We start from the raw sequence: 16,997 nt of genomic DNA on the forward strand, positions 1-16,997 counted from the left end.
AACCCTAGTCCCTTATGATGGGTTTGCTGATCCAGTGTCCAGTAAACTAAAGCCCAGTAGACACTGCAAGATTTTTTTCGTTCCACCCAGCCAGTTAAATGAAAAAAAAAAAAAAGACTGACATTGCGTACCAACACAGGCGATGTTTGTGCTGCGATTTCCCACCCACCAGAATATTCTGATCAGCGCTTGCAGCCATTGGTTGCAAGCAGTGATCAGATGCTGGTTTTCCAGCATGTCCCTTCAACAAAAGCCAGTCGTTAGACCGACTTCTGTTGGACAGACTGTTGTACACACTGACTCTGCTTCTTTTTTTGAACAGTGTGTACCCAGCTTAAATCTGGTTGACTTAGGTAAACATTTTTCATAAAACTTTACAGTGCAAATCCACTTTCTCATTCTGATTCTTGGAGGGCTTTGGGAAGCAGTCTAATAATTAATTTCCATTATTTCACTAATTTTACATCTCCTGCGCGTTTTTGTATATTCTGTATTTTTCTGTTCTGAATATCTACAAATGCAGAACCATTCTTTGAACATTTCTAATATGAGATCAATGTTTTTAATTTCTACAGATGTCAACAAAGCATCAGCAGAGGAAAATGCTTCAAGCTTATCTTTGGAATCCTATGCCTTTAACTTGGCTAAAGCAATAGAAATGGATGCAAAAGTTAGCTTGTTTGGAGAGGAAGCAATGCGTACAGCCCCTGCAGGAAATTCTGGTACAAGCCGAGGTGGCAGGAATCATTTAATCCAAAAGCAGAAAATTGTCCTTCAAAGTATTGATGAAGGGCCTGTTTGAGGTTGCAGTTTTCATGATCAATCACTCAAATCTGTGTTTGGGCTTCTTAGCAATTTGGCCAGTCCATCATAATTTGTATATCAATTCTATCATTTCTAATTGTGGAATTAAAATGGTTGCAGACACCCACTATAATGAAATTTCTATCCAAATGTTTTTTTCTTTGGCTTTGCACGTAGTGGACAAGGGTTAGAAACTCTTTCAAGTAGGTATGTTAACCTGTGCCATTTTGGGGAAATTTAATTTTCTTCTCAGTTTGAAAGAAATGTCCCCTCGTTTCCTGTCCTATCCACTCAAGAGTAAGTTGCAGCTAATCTTCTCAAAGCAAGTACAGTAATAAAACCCTGAACTTTTATTGTCTTTCTCTTGAATCAAAGCAAAAAACTTCACCAGACCAGGGTTTATGCCTTAAGTGGTGTGATGCAACCTAATGTTAAAGCATTATGTCATGCAAGGAACATAAACTAGCCATTGTTTCTGGTGAAGATTTTACTGCCTTTTTAACCACTGCTAAGAATATCACTGCTGTTATGTTTTATTAACTATTCGCACAAAGCAGTGTGTGTCATTTTCATCTTTTTGGGGCTAGCAACAGATACTGTTGTAGAATAAGTAATTGGCTACTTCTGCCTTTGCAGTTTATTTGCTATGCAGCCACAACCATTAGCTGGGTTGTAGAAACACTGCTTATTCTGTGAAGTTAATCGCAAAATCCTTTTTTCTGTTATCGTATTACAGTAAACTGATTGCTGTACATTATTACACCACCATATCTCTTTACAATGCCTTACTGAATAACACCATTTGATTTGCTTGTATTTGCCATATTGATAGGCAGATATAATAAAGCCAAATTATGTGCAGTTATTATTCATTAAATGCAGTGATCAGTAGTTGATTCCAGAGTAAAGCCGACTATAGACTGTTCGATTCTCAGCTGGTTCAGCAGGGACCGGCTGACATTCGAACCTTGTATGGGCAGGTTGAATGAAATCAGTCGATCAACTTGGGTACAACCAGCCTGCCAGATTTTACATGCGACGATTGCTGTTATAGCCGCTAGCAGTATTAATTGTGTTCTCCTGGCCGGTACGGCTAGCCCCACCAGGAGAACATACTGGCTCCATGGGAAGGATTCCTCCATTAATATCGATTATGGTTCAGGAAAGAAAATCATTCCATCTATGGCCGGCTTAAGTTGAATACGGTTTACTTACTAACATGGGTCCATGCAGACTGTATACTTTTGTGCATATTGATTAAGTGTTGGTCTATCAAATGCTGATATCACATCCATAGGTGGACTCTATTGAGTCATTGGCTGGCCCTTTTCCTACATTCCTTGGAGACTCTGGAGTCAAGATATCCTCTGCTGAGTTTTGGCCTCCACATTCCCTTGTAGTCTCACTACTTGTGCTGTAGCAGGGTCTTTGCCACTTCTGCTGCATTCTCAAATGTACTACAGAGGCCTCTCTGTAGTAGTCTTATATCTTGCAATCCAGATATGAAAATCTTGCAGAAAAGTTGCACAGAGATGTAAGAAAACTGTATGTAAACTTACCACAACATTGTGCTCAAAACTGACTCATCAGTCTTTGATGGACTAATTTTTAAGTAGAGCCCTAAGTTTGATATACAGGAACTGTTGACACTGTTTTTAGAAGATATTCTTTTTTTTTTTTTTTCTCTTTTTTTCACCATTGGTACTGTTTTTATAACTACAGCACACTTTCTTAAGTTTGCAGCTGGATTGTACACAGCATTATGTATTATTTCTGCATAGCACTAGATCTTATGTTTACATGTATTTATTATATATTTAGTTTTTACATTGAATGTGCCTGTTGTTGAAAAGGTTTTTTTCTATATACTAAGGAAATGTATTGTACACCAAATTAATTTTAAGTAATTAAAAAGTATTTCTTTGCGCTTATTTTACATGGTGCTATCGGTAGCTTTGTTTTATATCAGTATTCCTAAAAGGTATAGCTAGAACACGCCCAAATAGCAAATGTCAAATAAGCATATTATAAAAGTACTTGTGGAAAATGATATGATTTAATCGTTTTGGGATCCTTCATTATTTCTCACATTTAGGAGGATTTATGAAACCTGTTTCCAACAGAATCGGGCACATAATTGATGCAAATTAGGCTGCCTTTAATAAGGGAAAGAATTTCCAGCAGTTTTTTATGAGTTTGCCCTGCAATTCTGGACAAGTATGATACTTTACTGAATGTGCGATAGATTTGACTTTGAACTCAAACAGTTTTTCTTAATTCTGTCTAAATTCTCTCACATTGGAGCAATGCCAATTTTGAGCAACTGAAGAAGGAATTTGTATCAATACAATCCATTTTCTGGTTTATAGGAATGTTAATTTTTATATTTTCTCAAAGCCAAATTTACTGGCTTTATGAACTTGTAGGTTGTCACATAATGCATCATGTATCTTTTTAGATGCATGACTTTTTTTTTCTGTATTATGTGCAATGTCACATAGTATCTATTTACACAGAGCACAATACTTTGTGTTCTCAATATATGTAAGGAATGGTACTTTTTAAGTTATGGAACCTTACAGTAATGGGTATCCCAAAAAGTGTGTTGTTTTTGTGCCGCAAAGAGAAATGTGTATGTTACAGGGGACCATTTTTACCATGCCTTTAAACCTTGAAATGTCATGGATGTATGGTGTTCTTTACAAGTAGGTTTAGATGGATTGTATTTTGAAACCGTCATCTGTTTTGTACTGCAGTTGGGTTTAGCTTTTATAGGAATATTGTACTCTTGTTCTAAACTTGGAAAAGGTTTCCAGTTTACATTTCAGTGATTTGGGCAATATTTCTGCAGAAAACTTGTCATGAGAGAAATGTATTCTCTACCGTTGTTGGCCATCTTTTGAAAAATGCTAGTTGTCTAGCTGACTCTTTCTTCAGCACTTTAGGTCACTGAGCTGGAAAAGTGAATTTGGAATTCCTGAGTTTGCTTGCCTGTTCCAGGTCATTGTCTTAAAAAATATTGAAACCAGAGGAGTAGGATTACTGCCCGGCATTTGGTAATTTTAGAAGATTAACAGTGTTCACATCACTTTGTATATATTATTTTTAATTACAGGTGTACTTGAAGGGATTTTAGAGATTTAGAGGGAAAAGGTGGGGAGGGGGCAGAAAACATTTGTATGGTTATAGGTATGTTATAACCAACTGTATCAGTAGTGGACACATGGCAGCATATTTTAGCGTGTGTGATAATTAACCCAACAATTTGTCTTCATGATCAGAATTATGTGCCATATGGCTGAGCTAATTAAAGTATATGTAAACCCTCAAAACAAACTATTCAGTTTAAAATAGAAATTAAAGGCAAATCATTTATGTATACATATAAAAACATTAATGCTTTTTCTCCCCTTTTTTATAAGTGCTCACATACCCTCTGTTCGCAGCTGCATAAGGAGCTCAGGAAGGAGAACTGGCAGGATGCTGATCTTCCCAGTGAATGGCTGTGCAGGGGGGGGGGACATGTTAGCACAAGTCTGATCATTGTAGGAGAGCGGGCTGAGTTCCAGCACAGCTAGAGAACTGACCACACTGCTCTCATGCTCTGTGTGGTCAGTTTTTATTAGAAAAGCAGCAGGAACACCAGAAATTTCACAGAAAGGAAGAAATGCAAAGAGAACAGGGCACCTTTTCCTATAAGTATATGGTACGGCAGGTACATCATCAGGAATATGATATGTTGGGTTTACATAGTCTTTAATAATATATGACTAGCAGGTATATCTAGGGTACAGAAGCTGTCAAGTCCTGTTCAGTATACCAACGCAGGGTCACTAAATGCACTCCATAGTCAATGTTATTTATAAAGGCAGGTCATGATGTAATGGCCGTATGTTACCAATTCTTGTAAAGTGTTTATATGCATTTTTAGTGCCTTTGTCAGCAGTATTGCTGGATATTAAGAACAACATGTTCCAAACATTTCCCCACAGGCCACGTTTAATTGAACTCCTGTCAGATATTCCACAGCAGACATCCTTATTCAATTGACAGTCTGCTTTGTTCATTCTACATGCAGCCTGCCTTTCCACTAAACAGTGTAAAAAAGCTGAATTTGCAGAGGCATATTTATAGAAAGTAGATTAAATGCATACACACACACTGTACATGTGCTTCAACTAAATTTCAGGCACCAGCATTTGCCCCAGCTATTTGGAGATTATAGTGTAGCTGTGCAAAATTTCTGCCTGCAATTATAATTCAAAGAGAGTTAAATGTTTGATGATCAGCAATCAGGATTAAATATACCAGGTCTTCATACAATTTAGTTGTAAGCCTGTAAAAATAAAATGTAAGGGCCCATTCACACCTAAACGGACAGCTGCTGCATTGGTTTACTGTGCTGCACCTGTCTTTTCCAGTTGCAGTGAGCCAGCAGTAGAGGGCGGTTTTGTCCTTGATTCAGTGCATCACACAGCTCCCTTCCTTTTTTTTTTTTTTATTACACTTTATTTGAAGTGTACAAAAGAGACAGTTCACTCATGTCACTGTACAGTAGCACAGTGCACTACACTGCTATACAGTGACATGCAATCCATGCAGCACTTCATTGAAGATCACTGCAGCACAGCTCTGGGCTGCAGTTCAATGTATATAGGACACGCAGATAATTGTTTTGTGTCCTAGCAGAGACTGAAATTTTACAGTGCAGAAAAAAATGCTGTTCTCTGTGCTAGTGTGAATTTGTACCTGTAACCTTTGCTGTGTTATAAATATGAAGTCTGACTTTCCCATTGAAGATTGTGAAATTCATTATTCCTGTAAAATACATTTTTGTTAGGTGAAAGTTAAAGGCTAAGTTCACCTTTGGGAATATGTTACATGTTTCAACAGCTTTTTAGGGTACAACATGTAACATGTTCCCGCTCCTGCAGTCTCCCCCAAATCTCCCTTCTAATTTTGACAGCGGGCCAGCAATATTCTGTCCACACGGCCACATCATTCACAGAAGTTTGTGAATTAATGTACTTTGCGGCTTGTAGTTCTCAGTGAACTGCCAGGGCACTAGTGAGCACACTAGGTAGGTCATTAGGTCTTCCTGTCGTTGAGTGACTGCTTGCCTGTATGAGTAGACAGATACAATGACAGTCTGTAGGAGACCTGGATTGCACCCGCGATCAGCCACAATGGTTTACAGGCTTCTAAAAAAATTAAATGTGCTTTTTTTTACCTGCAAAAAAGTGCACTTATTATTTTTTTAGAAAGATGAACTACTGACACCTACATCACTACAGGACACATTACTGGCATAGGGACAGGTTGGAGGAACCAAAGCACACAGCTTACACTGGACAACAATTTTTTTTTTTTTAACTTTTGGTGAGTTTATAAATCCCTTCAAATTGAATACAAATATAATTTGGAATCTGGAGAAATATGAGGTCACCTTTTAATGACTATGATCTATTTAATCACATAATGTTTCTGGGGCTCCATGAGTGTAACATAAATCTGTGGTTTGCTGAGTACTCTGGTGTATGTCACTGTGTCCAACAATCAGCCAGCATTGATGGATTTCTGGTTCCCTGATAACATTTTTCCAATGTGGCAACGTCCTGGTGAAACCTTTCACCATGTTCGTCACTGACTGCATCTAGCTTTTTGAAAAAGATGTCCGTGTGACTGCAGAAAATGAATCTTCAGTGACATGTTGCACTTCACAGTCTTGTGTGCAACTAGTGGAATGTAGCTTGGCGCTCTGTTCCTTTCCAAGAAAATTCTCAATTACATCATTGCTTTCCAGGTGATTTTCTCTGGCCTCCACTAAGAAACCTTTTACTTGCTTGTCATTTTATAAAAAAAATTGAGCCCAGGTACTGATCTCCAATCTTACAACAAGAGTACAGTTTTTACGCTTTCTTAACAAGTCTAGTCACGATGCGCCTTTGAGGCTTAAGTGTGTATTTACCACAAATGTAGCTGAACGTATCACGGCTCTTCCGACCATGCTAAGACATTTCTGCTGTCACCAGTCGTCCTATAGCGAATCTATAACTGGCTTACTTGTTATGTAAACTACATGTACAGTTGTGGCCAAAATTATTCAACCCCCACTGAAATTGAGTGTTTTGGCCAGTTTGACATTGCTTTTGATCATTCAGTCATCTTGCTTACATTTACATTAAAGAGGCACTTGTAGGTCAGACAAATATAACATAACAGTTATAATGAAATAACCACAAATGTCTTTTCTGTGCTCACAGCATTATCAGTTTTATTCAACCCCCAAGTGACATTCAATCTTAGTACTTAGTACAGCATCCTTTTACAGTTATAACAGCTTTTAAACGTGAAGCATAGCTTGACACAAGTGTCTTGCAGCGATCTACGGGTATCTTCGCCCATTCTTCATGGGCAAAGGCCTCCAGTTCAGTCACATTCTTAGGCTTGCGCACTGCAACTGCTTTCTTTAAGTCCCACCAGAGGTTCTCAATCGGATTTAAGTCTGGTGACTGCGATGGCCACTCCAAAATGTTCCAGCCTTTCCTCTGCAACCATGCTCTAGTGGACTTGGAGGTATGCTTGGGATCATTGTCCTGTTGAAAGGTCCAACGTCTCCCAAGCCTCAGGTGTGTGACGGACTGCATCACGTTTCCATCCAATATCTCCTGGTACTGAAGAGAATTCATGGTACCTTGCACACGCTGAAGCTTCCCTGTACCTGCAGAAGCAAAACAGCCCCAAAGCATGATTGACCCTCCACCATGCTTCACAGTAGGCAAGGTGTTCTTTTCATCATAGGCCTTGTTCTTCCTCCTCCAAACATAGCGTTGATCCATGGGCCCAAACAGTTCTAATTTTGTTTCATCAGTCCACAGAACACTATCCCACAACTTTTGTGGTTTGTCCACATGGCTTTTGGCATACTGCAGTCGACTCTTCTTATTCTTTGGAGACAGCAAGGGGGTACGCCTGGGAGTTCTGGCACGGAGGCCTTCATTACGCAGTGTGCGTCTTATTGTCTGGGCTGAAACTTCTGTACCCACATCTGACAAATCTTTTCTCAGTTCCTCAGCAGTCACACGGGGACTTCTCTCCACTCTACGCTTCAGGTAGCGCACAGCAGTCGAAGTCAGCATCTTCTTTCTGCCACGACCAGGTAGCGTTTCAACAGTGCCCTTTGCCTTGAATTTGCGAATGATGCTTCCTAAGGTGTCTCTTGGTATGTTTAACATCTTTGCAATCTTCTTATAGCCATTGCCCTTCCTGTGAAGAGAAATCACCTCTTCTCTTGTCTTCCTGGACCATTCTCTTGCCTTCACCATGTTTGTAACCACACCAGTAAATGTCTAGAAGGAGCTGAGTATCACAGTCATTTTAAAGCTGCCTAATTGGTGCTTATTATGCTTGATTGCTGCTCGGTGACATCCACAGGTGTTTTCAATACCTGATGGAAAGCACCTGTATGAACCTCTGTTCTTCAGAGTGGTAGTCTTTAAGGGGTTGAATAATTGTGGCAATGAAGAAACCACATAAGAACCATTTACTACTGTATTACATAAACAATTGATGTCATTTTAGTTGCATTTGGGTAGTTACAACGTCCTTGTAGGATTTGATTCTGAATACAATTCCAAATGTACACTATAGTCCCTAAACCCCTTTACAGCATTGGGGGTTGAATAATTTTGGCCACAACTGTACATAGACAATGCTATGCCTTGAAACAGTTACATTAAAATACAAGGAAACTGATCTCAACAAAATGAGTATCATCTGTGCATGTAAGCTGCATTTATAGCCTTTCCAGGCAACATAAATCCAGCCTAAGCATGCCCAAACTACCAGTGCCACAAATGCCCTGGACAGTAATGAGCTACACAAAGCATCTTATAACACCAGTGTAAATGAGTAAACGTAAAATATATATAAACATAATTTGCAGAAACAGAAATTGTCTGTAAAACAGTTAAAATACAGGTTATTTTCGTGATTAGCAGATAAAAATCTGATACGCTAGAAAGTGTTCAGGAAGAAAAATCTTTGTTGCCCAGTGTTAATATTTCCTGTTTAGTGATACATTTTGGTCTGTGTATACCGCTGTCTGTTCAACAGAAGCCAGCCTAATGACCGGCTTCTGTTGAGCGGTCCTGCTGGAAAGTCAGCATTCAGTCAGCGCATGCAGCCAGTGGCTGCAGCACTGATCAGTGTATTCTGATGGAAGGAGTCCCCACCCTCAGAATATAATAGCACAACATGGGAAATCCCTGCATCCAAATTGCTTGTGTGGATGCAGGGATCTTTTGAGTTTCTCTTTTTCTTAAACCCTCCGGTTGAAACAAAAAAGGAACAGTGCATGTCCTGCTTTACTTTTGCATATAAAACACTAATTTAAAAACCACATCCATTCATGCTATGACACCCCCCCCCCCCTCTCCTTTGCTAAAATGTATTCTGGTAACTGTATGTCGTTAATGTGCAGTATATAGCAATGGCATTCAGTGTTTGTCTTTTATTTCAAATGTTTCGTCAGATTTACATGCAGACCAAATTGTCATTGGCAGGGATTAGGTGAATCTGTAACAGTGACAGTGGTGCTTGCAACTGTCCCTTTTTTTTTTGGGGGGGGGGGGTGGTTTTATAAAGTAACTGGTGCTGCAGTGTTTGTTCCAAACCCCATGCTCACTCAGCATGTAAACATAAAGAAAAATATAAATAAAGGTATGTAAGAAAACAAATCAAACGTTGTATGCCCTTATAGTATACATTATCAGAATGCAGTATTTTTTTTTTTGATTTGCTAGACATTTCAAGGAGCTGAATTTATCCACTTATGACATGAGCTGCTCTCCGAGTCATGCACAGAATGGGTTGCTCTCACATGAAAAAACGTGAAGCATCCGAAATGAGCAGACTGGCATCAAGCTGGCTTAAGTCAGCTCTTTAAAAAATGTTTTGCGAGAAGCTTTTGATGAGGCATCCGTTCTCAGCTCATGTGCCACAGACTAGTTTACTTTCAGTAATGCAGAATATGTTCAGCTTTACTGCTACAAACTCATTGCCCTGAACCTATTGTGCAGCTCAGGAGTCAGAAAACCAGCTTCAGACTAAAAATTCTCACACAGGTGTTCTGCTTTGTGACTGAATTCCTTCAAGTACAGTGTTTCAGTAGGTCATGTATTGGTTTATACCCTGCTACTAGTCTGCCTTGGGAACTGAACTGTGTAGCTGCTGTAAGTATTGCTGCATTTTTGCTTTCATGCCTTTTTTGTACTAGTATTTTGTACCGTTTGCCAATTTTATTAGCATATACTTTTTTTATGCATTTGTTTTTTTTGTATAGAATTGTAAATACACATTTTGTATAACTTCAGATTGACCGTGTTAGTTGTCAATAAAACACATTTAGTAATAAAAATAAAGTTTCGTGTGTGGTTTTTTTTTCTTTTAAATTAAAAATCATTTTAAAGCAGGTTTTTTTTCTCACACCAATGAGCAGCTGTCTCTGTTGTTAGAGATAACTCGTCACTGGTGTGTATATGTGTGTGTATGTGTGTATATATATATATATATATATAGATATATAGATATATATAGATATATACAAATACAGTACATATACACATGATTTATGGAAAAAGATATTGCTAGAGATATACTGGTGAATTAATAAGGAGTGGCACAGGTTTATTACCAGCACCATTCTTTAACCACTTCAAGTCCAGACACTTTTACCCCCTTCCTGCCCAGGCCAATTTTCAGCTTTCAGTGCTATCACACTTTGAATGACAATTGTGCGGTCATACAACACTGTACCAGTATGACATTTTTAGCATTTTTTTGAGACAGATAAAGCTTTAATTTGGTGGTATTTATTCACCACTGGGATTTTAATTTTTTTTGCTATGTAAATGAAAACGTCCAAAAATTTTGAAAAAAAGTGTTTTTCTTATAAAATTTTGCAAATAGTATTTCATAATAAATCTTGGGCAAAATGTAAACCGTTATCTTTTTAGTAAAGAAAAAATTACCCAAATTAGTTTATAATCAAATTATTTTTACATTTTTTTACTTTTTTTATTTATATTTTTATTTATTTTTTTACCCTGTCACCATGGTGACACTGTACTACTTGTGGGGGGTGATGAAGATTTTTTTTTTTTTACACTGATTGCTTTTACACTCATAAAGGCTGTAAAAGCAATCATTTCCCCTTCTCTCTAGCTGCATTCTTGCAGCCATTGAGAACTACTGAGTGAGCTGTGATTGGTCACAGCTTGTCACATGGTACAAGGCTGTTGTGAATAGCCTTGTACCATCTGACCTCTGTGATCATTCACAGATTTCACACATAGTAAGTAATGATGTCACAAATGACATCTTGCTTACTACTCTGCATGTGATCACTGATTGGCCAATCAGTGATCACATGATCGGGACCTCGTACAGAGGTCCCGTCCGACAATCAATGTTCCACTGTGTCCGGAGGACACAGCGGGCACCAAATTGCTGTGCTGCGCGCTCAAGCAGGGTGAGGGGAGGCCATTTATAAATGGCCACCTGACCTTGCACTGCCACTGTCCGGCCGTTTATATATAACGGCCAGACGGGAAGTGGTTAAAACTTAGAAAATGAAATAGATGGTGCTTCTAATTAACAGAAGTGGCACAAGTCCCTTTGTAATGAGAAGCAATCTGCTCCCTGTTCTATGTTGTCACAGCACCGACAAATTCAGCTGGAGTTGCATGCTTCCCCTTCCCGCCCTGAAAAAGAAACTGTCATGGGTGATGCAGGGAGACCTGAAATAAGTATATCTGTTTTCTGAATGAGGTGCACACCTCAAACCACAGTTTACTGTGCCTTTATAATGGGCCAGGTAACTTTATTTTCCCCCCTAAAATCTGGTTTATACCATGTTTTTGGCACCATTCACAAAAGTCCTTAAACTGCATCTGTAGTCATCAGTCACTGCCCAGTGCAGAATTGCCAATTTGCTTTATGTCCTATGGCTTCAGTTCACACAAAACGCATTGATTTCTCCCACAGGAGAAAATTGGATCATGCCTTATTGGAGTTTTTTTTTTTGCCCTCCTGTGGATTAAGGATTGTCGGTATAGAGGTTTTCTGTTTTGTTTTGTTTTTTTTGCTATTGCTTGAAGTGGATGGCCTTTTTTTTGTCTGATCTTTTTGTTTTTATTTTAACCTATGTAATTATGTTGCATTTTTGCACAGCGCCTTAGAGTATAAAACTGAATATAGTTAAGAAGCAAAAATCAGCACTTTAATGTGCGCCAATGAATCTTGGTGTATAATTAGTTATTCTGTACAGTAATTTATTCTTTAATAACTATATCCAGTGGTAAATACAGTATAAATAACCAGCTATGTGGTTGAGAAATAAAATATCTAATCTGGGCAGCACAGGGGCTAAATGGTTAGCACTTCCGCCTGGCAGTACTAGGGGCACTGGTTCAAATCCCAACCACGGCATCACCTGCCTGGAGTTTGCATGTTCTCCCTGTGCCTGCGTGGGTTTCCTCTGGCTACTCCAGTTTCCTCCCACACTCCAAAGATATGCTGGTAGGTGAATTTGATCTTGTCTAAATTGGTCCTAGTATGTGTATGTATGAATGTAGGTTAGGGACTTTAGATAGTACGCCCCTTGAGGGTTAGGGACTGATGTGAATGTACAATATATATGTAAAGCGCTGTATAAATGGACGGTGCTATATAAGTACCTATACTAATCCACTCTGAGAATAATAGAATAGATATATATACACACACTGTTTGAGGTTGAATATGGTACATATCATCAGAGAATTTTATTAAAAGAGCAAAAAGCTAAGAAAAAAAGGACCTAAAACACAATCTGTAGATTTTCAGACAGGATTGTAATATATTATTCATGACAGACTCCCTTGTCATAGGCAGGTGGCTTAATACAAGCTACCTGCGCCTGCTGTCTGTTATGGTGGCTATACACAAACACATTTTTGTTAGAACATTTTAAGAAAATTCATTCGATTTTCTAATCTTTAGTGGTGTCAAATTGACATTCATTTTTTACCACAGTGACAGAAAAATTTGAAAGTGGACAATAGTAAACTTTTCTCGATCAAACAAATTTTTGGATAGTGTATGTGGGTTTTCATTCAGAAATTACATTCATTTTAAAACTGAATGTTAAAACCAAGTAAAATTTTCGAACGACCTTCGTCCATTTATTAAATGTACAAATAATTTCCCTATGAATATCCTCGTCTGAAAATCCGTATGTGTATGGCCAGCAATAAGACATGTAGTGGCAGCAGTATGCTTTTTTTTATCATCTGTAAGGATGAGGTTAAAAAAAGGCAAAAATGATCCCTTTATATAGTACAAAAACAGCAGATAATCACTATTATAAAGGGTTAATTTATACTGAGAAACAGTGAAAGTAATAAAACCTATATATGCTCACCAGCCACTTTATTAGGTAACTGTTCAATTGCTTAGTAACACAAATTGCTAATCAGCCAATCACATGGAAGCAACTCAGTGCATTTAGGCATCTAGATGTGGTGAAGACAACTTGCTAAAGTTCAAACCAAGCATCAGAATGGGGAAGAAAGGGGATTTAAGTGACTTGGAATGTAGCATGGTTGTCGGTGCCAGACAGGCTGGTCTGAGTATTTCAAAAACTGCTGATCTGGGATTTTCACGCACAACCATCTCTAGGGTTTACAGAGAACAGTCTGAAAAAAGAGAAAATATCCGGTGAGCTGCAGTTGTGTGGACAAAAATGCCTTGTTGATGTCAGAGGAGAATGGGCAGACTGGTTTGAGATAATAGAAAGGCAACAGTAACTCATATAACCATTTGTTACAACCAAGACAGCAGAAGACCACACCAGGTGCCACTCCTGTCAGCTAAGAACAGGAAACGGAGGCTGCAATTCACACAGGCTCACCAAAATTGGACAAGAGAAGGTTGGAAAAATGTTGCCTGGTCTGATGAGTTTCGATTTCAGTTTCAACATTCAGATGATAGGGTCAGAATTTGGCATAAACAACATGAAAGCATGGATCCACCCTGCCTTGTATCAACAGTTCAGGATGGTAGTCCAATGGGGTCGGGGATATTTTCTTGGCACTAGCAAGGTGTACCTAATAAAGTGGCCAGTGAGTGTATATCGGGCAAAATAAGTATTGAACACGTCTCCATTTTTCTAGGTAAATATATTTCTAAAAGGTGCTATTGACATGAAATGTTCACCACATGTCGGTAACAACCCATGCAACCAGACATACAAAGAAACCAAAACAAGTTCAAAAAATTAAGTTATGTGTAATAAAATGGAATGACACAGGGAAAAAGTATTGAGCACATGAAGAAAGGGAAGAGCAAAAAGGCATGGAAAGCCAAGACACCAGCTGACTTCTATCAGTAATTAGAAAGCAATCCTGCTCCTGGTCACTGCAAATTAATATCAGCTGGTTCAGTCTCAACTGATGGTCTATAAAAAGGTATCTCGTTACCAAGGTGTCACACAAGAAACATCTCATGAGGGGTAAAAGCAAAGAGCTCTCTCAAAACCTTTCACAACCTTGTTGCAAAACATACTGATGGCATTGGTTACAGAAGGATTTCTAAACTTCTGAATGTTCCAGTGAGCACTTTTGGGGCCGCAATCCTGAAGTGGAAAGCAAATTTCACCATAAACCAGCTTTGACCAGGTGCTCCTTGCAAGATTTCTGACAGAGGAGTGAAAAGAATTATCAGAAGAGTTTTCCAAGAGCCAAGGACCACCTGTGGAGAGCTTCAGAAAGACCTGGAATTAGCAGATAACGGAAAATTGAATGACCGATACTTACCATAATTTCTTTTCCTGCTAAGTTCCATGTCAGCACAGCTGGATTAGGGCCCCACCCCCCTATGCTTCAGGACCAAACTCATAAATTTGAACCCACCTGCAGCCTCGGCATTCTGTAACTAGTCCTACCAAGCTGGGTGGGAATTGTACTGACATGGAGCTCATCAAGAAAGGAAAATTACGGTAAGTATCTGCCATTTAGTTTTCTGTTTTCCTGACAGCTCCATGTCTGCACAGCTGGGAATTAACTAGCCACACATGGGAGTGATAATGCTACACATGCCTCATTTCTGGCTAAAAGGCATAGGCCAGTATGCCTCTGCCAAACTCAACTGTCATTAAGACTGCTTCTATACAGTACTGAGCCATGAATGTATATATTGACCCCCACATAGCTGCCTAGCAGATAGTGTCTGGGAAAACTCAGCCTTCTGCCGCTCACAAAGTTGAGACTCTTTGGGGGGACAGTGAAGTGATCCCCCGGCACAGCCAACCCTTTCCATTTGTAGGGCAAGGAGATGAGATTCACCAACCAGGAAGAAATAATCTTGTTGGAAGCCATAAAATCATTACACGCCCCACCTGTAATGGCAAGCAAGTGCTTTGACTTCCTGATGCCAGATGTCGCCTTGATGTTAAATTTCAAAGCTTGACCCACATCTGATAAGCTAACTTTTTGGGTACACTCCAAGAGGGATGTAGGAAGGACAACTTTTCATGTGATATGGACTCTGAAGGCCGCTTAGGCATGATCTTGAGCATCAGCATGAGTATCACCCTATCCAGGATGAATGTAAGACAGGGTTCTTTAAACCCCAGGGCAGCTAATACAGACACTATTCTGGTTGATGTAATTGCCACCAGGAAAGACGTTTTCAGTGATAGGTACCACAAGGGGCTACTTTGATTGAAGGCATCTGATGCAAACATGTCCAACACCAATGGGAGATCCCACTTCATAAACAATCCCTTAAGTGGGTTTTTAACCAAGTTGCAGCTTGAATGACAGGATAATTGAGTGTTGGATGCCCACTGTATGCCGAGGAAGGCAGAGATAGGTGAAATGTGGTCCCATAGCATAAACCTAAATCAAGGACCGCTTACAGAAACTTCAAAATGTGACAGACTTGTGAAGAGCACAGTGTAAAACCTTGATCAGCAGCAATTCTGTGAAGTTATGTCATATTCTACTATAGGCACTGCTAGTGCTGTTCTTCTTTGCTTTCATAACAGTATTCAACCTTTACAGAGTGCCCGAGATCTATTAGCCTCTGCCTCTATTAGCCTCTGCCTCTCAAGACCCAAGCCATGAGCTTGAGCCTGTCAGGTGTTGAATGAATATGACTCTGGAGAATCTGATCTTACTGGCATCCTTGGCAATCATTAGGAGGGGCAGAGGGTACCAAGGCCCTTCAACCACTCTGGGATCACCACCAGAACTATCATCTTTCCCTGCCACAGCCTCAGCAGGAAGCTGAGAATCAGAGGGAGAGGCAAAAAGGCATAAGCTGTCCTGGAGATCCACTCTGCGATCAGCACCTCCACCCTGATTGCTTGTGGATGCTGGACCCTCGAATAGAAAGCAAATTGGTGTTGACTGAGGATATGAACAAGTCTACCTCTGGAAGAGATTACCAAGCCTGTTAGTTCTCAAAAGACTTGCGGTAGTCTGGGCAATTCATTGTCGTCCAGGATTGTCCTGGACAAATTGGTTGCCTAAAGATTCTTCTGACCGGGCACATAGGCAGCAGATAGCTGCAGGATATTGACTTGGGCCAACTCTAGAATCGGAGAAATCTTTTTTAGGAGGGAGACACTAAGTGCCCCCTTGTTTCCGGAAGTAGGCCACAGTGCTGACTAACTTCACCAGCACAGGTCCACCCTAGATGAGGTCACTGAAGGCTAGGAGAGCCTGAAATTCCGTTCTTAACGCCTACTGTGCTGGTGTCTTACTGCACCACCAGCCACTAGGTCATCAGATGGTAATGACATCGCAGAAGATTCTGTTTCTCCAACCTCAAGTTTTGTCTCGCTTTCATACAGGGCATAATCCATATCTTCTGACCTAGGTCTTCTGACTGCTACCAGTCCAGAAAACCAACTTGATAGGGAGTGAGAGTTTAATTGAGCCTACCTGATCTGCTGGATCTGAGACGTGAAGGATGAAATATCTCCCAAATATGTCCTGAAATGCTTGCCTTGAGTGACTGTGTCCGTCACCAAAGCTGTACCTACTGTATGTCCAAAGAGGAACCAAGTGCCCATAAGACATGTATGGATGGCACAATTCCCAAACCACCAGAAAGCATCCTGACATGAAGCTCTTTGCTGACTTCTT

General features: G+C 39.7%; 1 protein-coding gene across 1 annotated transcript in view; it reads left to right on the forward strand.

The window, feature by feature from the left end:
• The window catches only part of GPR161 (G protein-coupled receptor 161), a 31,221-nt gene extending 20,995 nt beyond the window's left edge, over nt 1–10,226 (forward strand). Inside the window, exon 6 of the mRNA XM_089668241.1 lies at nt 576–10,226. Coding sequence (XP_089524367.1) covers nt 576–802 — 227 coding nt within the window. The 3' untranslated portion in view covers nt 803–10,226. The remainder of the gene's footprint in view (nt 1–575) is intronic.
• Nucleotides 10,227–16,997: the final 6,771 nt, after the last annotated feature.

This window comes from Staurois parvus, unplaced genomic scaffold (assembly GCF_062004578.1).
Source record: "Staurois parvus isolate SC_StPar_1 unplaced genomic scaffold, SC_StPar_1.0 ptg000056l, whole genome shotgun sequence".
NCBI classification, from domain to species: Eukaryota; Metazoa; Chordata; class Amphibia; order Anura; family Ranidae; genus Staurois; species Staurois parvus.